General features: G+C 38.4%; 2 protein-coding genes across 2 annotated transcripts in view; one reads left to right on the top strand and one right to left on the bottom strand.

Annotated features, from left to right (window-relative positions):
* Nucleotides 1-12,898, top strand: part of LOC127956806 (protein Wnt-5b) — a 73,734-nt gene that overhangs the window by 39,196 nt on the left and 21,640 nt on the right. The window lies entirely within an intron of this gene.
* On the bottom strand, nucleotides 3,268-6,291 carry LOC127956805 (F-box/LRR-repeat protein 14). Its single transcript, XM_052555013.1, has one exon. The coding sequence runs from the start codon at nucleotides 5,785-5,787 to the stop codon at nucleotides 4,585-4,587; it is 1,203 nt and encodes a 400-aa protein (XP_052410973.1). The 5' UTR covers nucleotides 5,788-6,291; the 3' UTR covers nucleotides 3,268-4,584.

Genomic DNA, 12,898 nt, shown 5'->3' with positions numbered 1-12,898 from the left:
TCTCGCACTCAAGTTTCTTTCATGTACAGACCTCCTGCCTCCAGAGTGCTGCCGGAGAGCTGCATTTCACTGCATATGAAAGCAGATACGATCCTGAACATGTGGACCAGTCACCTAATACAATCAGAACAAAGGGGAAAACTGGTGCAACACAAACCTGAGTACCATTTTTTTTAGAGAAAGGAGAAGAGAAGAATAGAGTCTAAGATACTGAGTTTATGTGTGTGTGTGTGTGTGTGTGTGTGTGTCTGAGAGGACTGAGCCGGCAAACACTCCCTAGCAAGACAAAGACATTCACAAATCTGCCAAGTCACACACAGCTTTCCTTCATTTTCCTAAATTTTGCCTAGAATTTGGACAGGGTCTGGATTTTTGTGCCTATACGGGTCATTTTTGCAAATTTGTTTCCGTCTCTGCATGTGTGTGAAGGGTTGGGCGAGGGTGACAGATTGGGTCTCCTGGCTCCAGCCCCTCTTTACTCACACTTCCAGCAAGGTCACATGACACCAGTCAAACTCTGTCACAACCTCACCGGGGGAGATCTGGCAGCAACAAACCAGAGCAAACCTGGACGATAAACACACACACACAAATCTACTTGCCTTCACCTACCTTTTTATCTGGCTGCTTGAAAAAAAGCACTTGATGTACAGTTTGTGCTGTAAACCAGTTGTGTGCTCGTAAAGATGCCATATGGCCGTCATCCAGTCCACAGTGTGAAAAGACCGCTGTGGATTAGTTCTAATGAGAGGTATGACTAAAACCTGACAGCCATGCGAGACAGTAACCATCATACGCCTTTTCACCACAGAGTTAATTCCACTCTTTTCAAACTCAAATCTCTCTGTGCACTGTGAGTCACAAACTTTTGCATCAGATTTTGTCGAAGGACTCGGCAGCCACAGAAGAATCTGTTTAACCAGCAACATGTGACTCTACAGTTGTGCTTTAAAATCCTGTTTCAAAATTACAAATTAAGTGAGTATTGTAAGTTCAGTACTCACAAATTAATCTCAATCAAGTTTTTATGGCATACTGTTCTTCCGCTTAAAACAAATCTGGGTTAACAATGGAAGTTAATGGGGCCGATATGTAAATGTAAAATACTGTTTCAATACAATATAAAATAAAAATAAAGAAAGAAAACAATTATTTGTTCAAGTTATGGGCATTTCCGTTCAATGTGACAAACTATATTGTAGGTAAAACTAATTTTGTTAGTCCACAACTAACAAAACACAAAATTCTAATTACAAGTAAAAAAAAGAAAATCAATACAGAAAATTCCTTAATTTTAATACAGTGATTGTGCCATATTTTAGGATTTTGTTAAGTGTATGATAGCCAGAAAACATAAACATAATATTAATATAAATGTGATTTTGGTATGAAAAAAATTATTTGCTATCTTTTTTTGTTGTAAACTTTGCCACTGCATTGTACGATTTTGTTATAAAAATGAAAGAAAGAAAGATTTAATTATTTTTTGTGGTAATAAACATTATGCCAAAAACTGCTTTTGATTGAACTAAACTTGTACTGAACCCATACATTACTTTTAGTTTATTTTTCTTGAGTGAAAAGGTTTTCTGTTGCTTAATTCATACATATAGAAAAAGTTCAGTCTTAAGTATTTGATCCTGTGCAGAATGAAGCAACAGATTGTTCTCTTTGCTCACATGCCCTTAGCATTTGGCCTTATGCAGTTGTTCTGAATGAATAAACATTTAATGCCACACACAGAGACGCAAAACTAAAGCATCTCTCATGTGCCATGTTTGCTAAACGGTGCCGGCCTCCTTAAGTCAGACAGGGTTCTAGCACCGGTTTCTTTCTTTTTTTAATAGAGCAAAGTCAAACAGTGACTCACAAATTCCTGTCCGTTTTCCAGCGATGTGGCAGGCACGGCTTTCAGCCACCTTTCCTCTAACCCTGACTGCAAACAAATCAGATTTTCATTGTGATTTTCAAATCAAACCATAAGTGAATTTTATCAGACGATTAGATTTTTTTGATCTGTGCTTGATTTAGGCTGTCTGAGCAAATGGCACGGGCCTACTAAAATGCCTGGAACTTCAGTCAGGAGCAGAATAACCTCCAACCCTTCCACCCCCACCTTTCTGGAACATTCTGAAACATCAAAGCGCCTCACTGTAACCCAGAGACACCTTCATCCACAGGTGCTGCGAGAGCTATACAGGTCGCTGCTAAAGTTCCAACTGCTTTGTTAGAATTCCCAGCAGTAAAACCAAGCTGTATTTTTATTTTCTAAAAGGTGGTGTGAGATTTCACACCGGTGTAATCGTTTCTCTGCTCTGCTTGCTCGGTTCAGCAAAATCATAAAATAGAGTGGCTTTTATAACTTTAAAGAAGATCTATGTGAGCAACATATCCGAATATCTGACAAACATCTCCAGTTGTAAAAATGCAACAAAAACTGTAGCTCCAGAAAGAAAGAAAAAAAGAAAAAAATCTATGAACTCAGCAAAGTGGAGATGGCGGTAACCTTCAGAAGGGCTTAAATTCTCTCTCGCTCTCTCATCAAGCGCTCAGAGCCCCCGATTAAATCCTCCACCCCTCTGGACGGTGGAGGGGAGCAAAGACTAAAGCTTAAATGCTTTGAATGATGGTGAGGAATGCTTAAAAGTGTCTGTTTGAGGAAAGGGGGGTGGGCTGGGCTTTTTTTTTTCTGGGGGGGAAGAGAAGACTCCTGTGGGACAAACCCTGTCTCTCAGATCTGGTATGCGTGACTGAGCAAGGAGAAGAAAAAAAAATCCTAAACCTGGCTTCTTAACTTGGGGAAACAATAGCAACTGTTGAGAACAGGATTTATAATATTTCGCTGGGTGAAATATATTCACTATTATAGTCACTAAATTGATATCAGATACTTTAACAGTGTGTATATTATTGGATTGGATGACTTAAATTGTAAAGAAAAAAAGCAGCATTACAGTTTTAACACCCATTACTAGCACAATTAAAGGAAGCATCCATTTTGTTGCAGTTCATAAATAATGTAACAAACATGCATGCTCTTAACACAAATATCACTTCCATCGTCCTCTAAACCGCTCATTTCTCAAATCCACTAGGCTGCCAATCGACCAAATAAACCCCTAACCCTATTATAGCAACATTATCTGTGACACTGCCTAAACATTATGACGTTTCAGAATCAAAAGGGCACAAATCCAAACTGAATGCATGAATTATAGAAAGAAAGAAAAAAATCACAACCAGCAAAAACATTTCCCCACGACGGAATTCAGAGTGGCTCTTTTATTTATATAAATATCAACTTTAATGTTTTTACTGTAAGAATATAAAACATTTTAATTTGGGATTCTTTTTACAAATACATTTACAGTACATTAGAACACAGTAGCTTCTCAGCAGGACTCAATACATGTTGCAGGTCGATACATCATGGTACATATATAGGCCTGACATGCATTTTGCGTGTTACCCTCGTTTTGACCATGTCTTTTATATGTAAAGTTGAATATTATTGTATTTAAAACAGACAGATTGTTTTATAACACGATGTGCCGTGTTTCAGTCCTGTGAAGAGGCAAATAAGTTGTCAAGTGAATTGCTAACAGGGTTGTTGTTTTTTTTAGGGACAAAATTCACTTCAATTTGAAGTACAACGCTCTGAATAACAGCCATTAATTAATATCTGCTTACATAAGCATAAATACATCAGCAGAGGGAACCTCTTATTCAAAGCAGGAATTAAAGGCTTTCAGGCCTGCAAAATTGAGCAAAAACTAAAAGAGATTGGAAATATAAAAGCTTAAGTGTACAAACCCAGTATTTTTGCATAAGGGTACGTAGTTGACATCTAGCATGTCCATGAACTTTTGAAGATTTTAGACTTGTCATTTATACAATGTATAAGGGAAAATGTTGTTTTTAAATTCTGTGACTGGTCACTATTTTTTTTCTTTCTCATTTTAAATCACTACTTAATTTTAAATGGTCCTATGGTGTGATAAATCATTTGTTTAAAAGCACAAATATTGCATGGAGTCTCTCAATTAATTTAAGATCACAAAACAGCTTTGTTTAATCATTACAGAAGATCTACAACATTTTAAGGTGAACTGTCACATCACAGGACGCTTGCGAAACTGCTTGACATTTGATGTCAACTACCCATAGACTTGTTTTGAAAGATATTTTGTTGGCTATCTGAAGGAAGGGACATAAAAATGGTAGTCTGAATCCATCCTTTCTTTCAGTCTTTTTGCTTTCCTTGAGCCAAAGACGAGATAAAGGGGGAGGGGATTGTTTTTCTAGGCACAAATTCTCATTCTTCTTAAGAATAACAATATAATACATCTAACGAGGTAGCCAAAATATCGCGATACTCTGGGAGGAGGAGGAGGTTTAATATTGCGATTTGTTAAGAAAAAACCAAACAACTTTTTGTGTGTGTGTTAATAGCAATAACTGGCACATGTATCACATTCAGCATTTTAAGCCTTTTTTTATGTACTTTGCTCTATTGAAATTCACCCATCCCCCTTCCTCTCTCCCTCCCTCCTTCTCTCCCTCCCTCCAAAACCCCCCCAAGTTTCACCTCACTTTTTCACTTTCAGTCATCTGCCAAAGGCCCAGGTTCAAAACTTTAAGGCAGGGGAGCTGCGTGATCCTCTCCAGTCCCCTCTTAGTGATTTTCGTACATCCATACAGATCGATGCCGGTCAGCTGCGTCAAGTGGTCTGCGATCAGCTCCAGTCCTTTGTCTGTAATCCGCACGCACTGGCCGATGTTCAGCGTCCTCAGCTCGTGCATTTGGCGCACCATCCTGTTGATGCCATCGTCGCTGATGTGGCACGAGCACAGCGACAGCGACTTGAGCTGGTACAGGCCCTGCGCGATATAAGCCAGGCTCTGGTCACCTATCTTGTCGCAAAACGACACGTCGAGTCCAGAGAGTCTCAACGTGCCCATGGCGAGGTGCATGATGCCCGTGTCGCTGATGTTGTCACACGAACGCAGATTAAGGCTCCACAGGCTCGTCATGTGAGAGAGGTGGATCATGCCAGCATCCGAGATGCCCCCGCAGAAACTCAGGTTGAGCACTTTGAGCTTGGTCAGGCCTTTCGAAATGTGCTTTAGAGACAAGTCCGTCAACTTCTGGCAATCCTGCAAGGTCAGGTATTCCAGACTGAGGCAGCCCTCCGCCGCGCTCCGGGTCATGCCAGCCAAGTGCCCTATGCCCACATCCGACACATGCCGGCAGCTCCTCAGATTAAGACTTTTGAGTCTGTGCAAACCCCACGCGATGAGCAACAAGCCCGTGTTTGTGATGTTACTGCAGCCGCCCAGTTCCAACACCTCCAAGTTTTTCAGATACTGCGCTATTCTGCCCAAACTGGAGTCTGTGATCTGCTTGCAAAGACTTAGATTGAGCACCCTCAGGGAAGGGATCTCCTGCACGAACGCGTGCCCCAGGCCGTTATCCGTTAAGTTATAGCAGCCGCTGAGATTCAAGCTCTCGATGTTGGGCATCCCCTGGATCACGTAGCTGAGGCTGCGCCGCAGGCTGAGGATCTGGACGCGCCGGATGCCCCGCGCCTGGAGGCTGGGGAACAGGGACGGATTCGCTCGCCTCAGATGCAGTTTGGCTTCCACCCCCCTCCACACGGACTTGTGGTATGATGCGTCCCTCCACGCCGTGCACACTTGGGCCACTCTGCCTTTGTCCCTCACGTCCAAGTAGCTGAAAATCATGGCTAAAATCTCTGGGAAGAGACACGAGATGTGCGTCTCCATCTTCCAAACGCGCTCAAGAAAACAAACGGCGGTAAACCCCCACCAACGGTCACCGTCGCGGCTCGTAGTCCCGTCAGGAGAAAAAAAAAGGCTTTTAGAAAGCTCTTCAAGCTTTTACTTTTACATTTAACTGTGTAAATCGACAACTCTCCGTCCCGAGTGATCCTTTCAGCGGTGTAGGAAGGATTCAAATGCAAAAAAATGTCCCCAAAAGGCGCTTGATCGCGATTCAGACCGACAGCGATCCGCGGTCAGGCAGCGCTGCTGTCCGTTTGGCGCTTTGATAATAGTCTTCGCTCGACCCGGGGATCCAAACGGTCGTACATTTTCAAAAGATGTCTAAAACTGCCACAAACCTCGGGAGAAAATAAATTCAGTCCGCTATCAGATAAAAGAGTGAGGTTTCGTTTCGTGTTTGTGCTCTGCTCGCACTCATTGCCAAGCCGAGGGGCTTCCTGCTGCCTTTGTCTGATCTTTTCAAACTGACTTGGCAGGGCCGCCAGCACAGAGCGGCTGCGGGGGAGACGCGCTTATTTTAAACACGTAAAAACCCTGCAAATTATTTAAGAACAGTCTGTTACTTATAAAACAGGATCCGACACGTATGTACTTATTGCCCCAGTCCGTGTTCTGTTTTCCTCTAAACTTGTTATGAAAGACATTCGTGTTGTGAGTGTCTGTTGCCCCCCTTTTCGAAAGCAAAGTGGTTTAGCCCGACTCAGCTGGAACAGTAAGAATAGTTCCCCTGGAAACCAACTTCTTACAATTCAGTTCACTTTACCCTTAACCCTTCAGCTTCCGTGTCAGATGCTGGTATTCTTTACAGTTGTTTTTTCGATTTTATTTATTATAAGAGTAAAGTTACTTTTTAAAGTGACATATTGTTTAAATAATATATATTTTATGTGTATAAAACAAGCACACAATAGAAAGGGCTCATTGTAAAATGTTTAAGCATTTTAAATAGTACAAATTTAATATTTAGCTATATTATTATTACTTTTGTTTTAAATGTAAAAAAAAATGTTTGCACTTATCTTGCCATTTATTTATTATTCCTGTCATGATTCTTTTAATTATTGTACAGTCATACCTACATTCACTTTTTGTAAAAGAAATGTGTCTCATTATAACCCAAACAAAAATACATGCAATGTTAGGCTCTGGCAGTAACAGTTAGCGTTTTGCCCCGTCAGTCTTATGTAAGGTAGTTTTTATTTCCACCTTTTGCATATTTCCCCATCTTTGGGCCTCAGGCCCCCCTCTGTGGGCTCTTTGGCATTGTTAGCTGATATGACGGGAGCATTTGCAGAAGGTACTGGAGTGTAGCAGAAGGAGGGAAGAAAAGCAGCACACACACGTTTGTGTTTACAAAAGAAAATGCAGCACAGCACAACTGACAGCACAAGTCCAACCCTCCCCACTGTCTGTCTCGAACCTTCCCTCTACCTCATCACATGTCTCTCTCTCTCTCTCTCTCTCTCTCTCTCTTGCGCTTCAATAAATGTCACTTTTTTCCTTCCCCCTCCTTCCGCTCTCACTGATTCAGGTTATAATTGTGTAAAGCACAAAACTCTATCTAACATCACTTCAGAAGTAGCTCACGGTCCTGCAAGTTCACTTGAAATCAAAATGGATCTTAATAAATTAATAAATGCACTTTATTTTTGGCACCAAAAGCCTTGTGGGCAGTGCATTTACATATAGTGCCTTTGCACTTACGGGTGCCCCGTGTTCAAATCCAGACTCAAGGACCTTTCCCAATCCTGCTCCCAACTCTCTCCCACTTCGAGTCTTGTTAGGTGAAAGGTGAAAATTACCAAAAAATAATAAAAATTAAAAAGTATTATAAATGCACTTCATTTAATACAAAATAATCCTGCAAAATATTTTTAGTATTTTCTTTCTTTTTGTTTGTTTGTTTGTTTTAGTCAAAATATAAAATATTTCTTAAACCAAGATTTATTAGATAATTAAAAAGATATTTAGTCTTTGCATTGCATTTTTCTTAAAACAAGTAACATTTTCTTAAAACAAGATTCTTTTTCTTTCCCCACTGACAGATAACTGTAATTATTTTAAGCTAAATACACTTAATATGATTTTTACCCCCTCAGAATACAAGACTAAACATCTTAAGTCTTTTTGCTTATTGAATAAAGGCATCTTGATTTAAGAATTGTTAGATATTTTGACTACAGAAAGTAAGATGAGCCTTTTTTATGCAGTGAAGTCTCAAACTTTAATCAAACCTCGAACATTTATCCTTCTTAATTTTATTGTCCACTTCAACCAGTTAATCTCTGAAATATTTCCGATTACTAGAATAAAACCGCGTTGCTGACTTCATCTCATGCTGACGTCAAGCTGAAATCATGCGTTCTCTCTGACAGACAGGTCCTGGGCTTGTATGGTGGACAGGTGAAGGGCTATGAATGTGCACTGAGCCCCGATGCCCAGCATGTAAAGGGGCGAGAGGTCTGTGACAGCGGCCCCTCTCCCTGGCTCCTCCAGCCGGCCTCACCGCCAGAGAGGAGGGCCGCTCCAGAACTGCACCGCTGTGAGTCAGAGGCTCTCAAAGCAGGCCTGCAGAGCCAAAAGCAGGACTCAAGCTGCTCCTAGAAATAAGAGAGAGAGAGAGAGAGAGAGAGAGAGAGGGAGGAGGGGACCAGTGAGAAAAGAAAGGGAGGGGTTTGATTAAGAAAGCAGGCGAAAGCTAACAATTAAAAAAGATGCAGAGTGATGGCATTGTTAATTGAACAGTTTATGATCATTCTGGCTAAATTGCACCAAGTGGAAGCAAAATAGACGGCAAAACGGAAAGCATTTAAGGATGTTCTGATCTAAAGTGCAAAAGAAACAAAAGATTGCAGCTAAGGAAAGTGAAAATGAAGCTAGGAGGCAGTGAGAAGTGAAAGGACAAGTGCTACATGCAAATGCAAAGGTGTTTTAGGGCTTTGCAAAAAAAGATCTGTCTTGTGATTTGATGTGCTGATTCAGGGGAGGGAGATAATTGGATAATTGCATGCCACAGAACTGCGCTGATAACTGCGCTTGGGGCAAGCGTTTCCTAGGAGACGTAGGCATGTGTCAACATGCTGTTGAAAGCTGACACCTCATGAATAGATTTTAGGCTACTTTGTAGTTTCTCTCTCTCTCTCTCACTTGGCTCCTTCACGGAATCTTGTATGACTCCAATCTGCTTTTTTGTTTTGCAAGCGGTGGCAGTTTGAGGATTTTTGCCGGATGTAACTCGCACAAATGCTCGCATACATCTAGTTTGCTGAATGGGCTTTTCATGAAATCAGACAACAGTTTCTTCTTCGGCAGGGGAAGCTACGTTACTCTATTCAAATCAGGTCGAATCTCCCTAGGAGATGCAACCCCGTTGGGGTACCACAGGGGAAACACCAGGAAGCCGATGCTCTCGGTGTCTGTGTAAAGAACAGGCAATGATGTAATACTCTCCCTTCATATAATGCATTGTTATGGTAATACCCCTAGTGATACAAAATGAGCAAATCCCTTTATTTTCCCATAAGGTTTCAATTCCTTGCTCTGTATGTGTCACATTCGTGCACTTTTCTCTTGTAGACAACCTGATGGAGTGAGGTGTTTGCTTTCTGTTGCAAAGTTTGCCTTTCAGAGTGTGCATCTTTGATGCTGCCGCTACAGAAATACAACAATATCTAGTGTGATGTAGAAGGCAAGTGAAAGACATTTTTCATAGATATAAAACAGTATTGGACTGGTTTATATATATATATATATATATATATATATATATATATATATATATATATATATATATATATATATATATATATATATATATATATATATACATAGTCTAAAAGTCTGAGGCTGCTAGTGAAAATACTTTTAAAAATATTTTTTTTCTCATTTACAAACATTTTTAATTATATTTTATAAAAATGCAACATTTTCAGTTACAAATCATGCAAATGACAAACCAAATAATAATCAAATCTAAATATATAATCTCAAATAATATAAAAACGTAAAAATTTAAGACACACACATAAAATATATGTATGATATATTTCAGCTGTATATAAAACTGTATATTTTGCACAACCTTCTGCTTTTATGTTCTTATATAATTTTAAAATGTACCATTTTTTTTTTATAAATTATACCAAAAGTCATGAAAAATGTAATTGTAAAATTAACACGGATTTGAGGGACTTAAAAATAGAGGAATATATTAATTACAGTTTAATAATAATCAAATGGTAATTAACCTAAACAAATATAAAATCAGAAAAATATATATGCTGTATAAAATAGTAGATAAATACATGCAATATATGAATAATATATTATAGTGTAACAATTTTGTAATAATATATGATATATTAATAATTAAAAAATATATATAATATATGAATATAATTGAATAATATATAAAAAAAAGCACTGCCATTGCATGAATAGATTACATTTTAAAATGTATATTAAAAATTTCAAAAATAAATAACTACTTTAAAACTCTAATAATGTTTTACAATGTTTTGCTGTATTTTTTTTATTTATTAAATAAATGCAGCTCTGGCGAGCAAAATACACATACACAAACACACACACACACACACACACACACACACAGATATTTACATACATCATTTATTTTTTATTTTGTTTTGATTGTGTCAGACTCTTGGCCCCAGTAAAATTTTTTACTTTTGCCCTCTTACCTCACCTGTCCTTTCACATGTTCAGTTCTTTCATAGCTCCACTTTCTTTCCTTTTCTTTCTCTCTCTACCTTTCTCTCTGTATGCCTGGAGCCCACAGCCAGGTGAGGCCCCTCTAGAGAGTAATTACAACCTGAAACAGAGATCGGAGCCCTGCGGCGTTCACCATCAAAGCAGTCGTAGGGAACAGCCCGGCCTAATGTGCTGAAGAGGAGAGACACTGACAGGGCAGAAAGCAGTGGGTTCATCAAAACACACGCACACATACAGAAAAGAAAACACCAAACTCAACCTCTCATAGCATGACCGACAATAACAGGCCGTTTGGCTGCACAATGGTCACATTGCCCACCTGGGACCTTCAAGAGATAAAATAGAGAGCAAAACAGACAGAGAGATGACTGAATAAGTCTGCAGCATGTCCGGGCCTGGAGAGAGGGAGGAACTAGGAACGCATTGAAAAGTGTTCTTCAAACAACTGTGTGACTCAAAAGCAGAATATACACACATCAGCCACCCAGACAGTAAAGCCCTCAGCATCAGTGCCTTTGAGACCCAGTGCTAGATGTCATAGGTCCCGCACCCACAAGGAGAGGTTACTGTTAATGCAAGTTTTAGCAGTGAGGTCATGAGCTATGAGTGTTTAGAGGCCTGTTTTATCAACAAAGACGGTTTCCAGCCTTTGGGGAGTCTGTGAAAATGTGCTTTGCGAAAGTATTTAGGCCTATAAACCATCCAGGTTGTTTTACCGAACTGACATAAGCCTGTTTATTTTCATTTCAGGCTATTTATTTACTTTAAATTCAATGCAGTGTGTTTGGGTAACACTTGCAGCCTTTCTATAGAATGCAGTATATAAATAAAAATAATAATTATAATACGTTTTTATGGCATTTTTATGCACAATTGAATAATTGTAACCAAAATTATAATACATGAGAAGATGTATCTATTCGTATTTACATCTTTAGGTGAATCGCATTGAAACACATGACAAACAACTAATTCCAGATGAATCTACAAATATTATAATGCATTTTAACTTTGTTTACAATTATTTATGATTATGAAAATATATAATGTGAATATTATTAATTCATAATATTCTTAAAAAGTATTAATTGCATAATACATATAAAGTCTTCAAGCAAGTACAGTGTTTTTTTTTTCATAAAAAAAATCATGGTAACAATTTAGTTTTGTGTTTTTGTTTTTAAATTTTAATGTAATTCTTTGAACAAAACATTAAATATCTTTGCAAAAGTATTTGGTTCAGATACAGTTAAGAAACTCTTCAGATACACTTTAATGATTCAGCCTTTACCTTTGAATCATTAAAGTAATTTTCATCTTTTCTAGATGATCCACAGTTAAGGCATCATTATTCAGGTTGTGAACCTGCCATGAAAATCAAGACTAATAAGTATTCCAAAGAGGTTAAAGTAAAGCAAATGCATTTAAAAAAAAATGGCTACAAAGTAATGCCCCAGCCTCAGTGGCCTTTTGTTGGTTTAATTATCAAGAAGTAATCATTTCTCAAAATATCTGCACAAATGAGGAAATCTGAGTCATTAAAATGATTGCTCAGAAAGAACCATGTGAAAGCAAGTCCGGGGTTTGCCAAAAACATAATTGTAACCCAGTTGCGGTGAGGGAAAAGTTTGTCTTGTTAGATAAGGCCAAAATGAAACTTTTCAGCTCAAATCTGAACTAATATGTGTGGTGCAAATCTAACACTGCCCACACAGCAAAAAAACAACATCACATTTACTGTGAAGTATGCTGGTGATAGCATCACACTGTAAGGCTGTTTTTCATCAGCAGACACTGGGCATCTTGTTAAAAGAGAAGAATGGCTAGTGGGGGAAGAATACAGGGAAATATGGCAGGAGGGCCTGTTTCAAATACAGCAATATTAGTACAAAAATATATATAGTCCTACCAGTTCTTAATCCAACTGAGAATCCCTGACATTATTATTTTAAATTAAAATGCTCATGTTTTGAACTAACCTGAATACACCTAAAGGAAATCACCTCAACACAGGGCCAAGCTTTTTTTATATATATATATATATATATATATATATATATATATATATATATATATATATATATATATATATATATATTCTAAACTATTTTATAACATTTGTAATTACTTTATCAGAATTACTGTTTTTATTATTTATTTGGATTCTTTTGTTTCAGGCTTTGAAATAAGAATTTAACACAGAAAAAAAATGGGTTTTTAATTTACTTCATTAATGAAGAGTGGATACTTTTGGAAGATACTGAATATCTATGTGCATGTTTTCTCGTTTATTTTTGGTTCATCTGGCCATAGCTGTCAGAGAGTATCTCTTTTAGAGTGTGCTGATTGTGGAGAAGAAAGC

Source organism: Carassius gibelio, chromosome B4 (genome assembly GCF_023724105.1).
Source record: "Carassius gibelio isolate Cgi1373 ecotype wild population from Czech Republic chromosome B4, carGib1.2-hapl.c, whole genome shotgun sequence".
NCBI lineage: Eukaryota > Metazoa > Chordata > Actinopteri > Cypriniformes > Cyprinidae > Carassius > Carassius gibelio.
Note: the sequence above shows the minus strand (reverse complement) of the source record. Positions and strands in the feature narration are given on the sequence as shown.

Bases quoted from the DNA above. Each gene is read 5' to 3' on its own strand.
- LOC127956805 (XM_052555013.1), bottom strand. From the start codon at position 5,787: ATGGAGACGCACATCTCGTGTCTCTTCCCAGAGATTTTAGCCATGATT.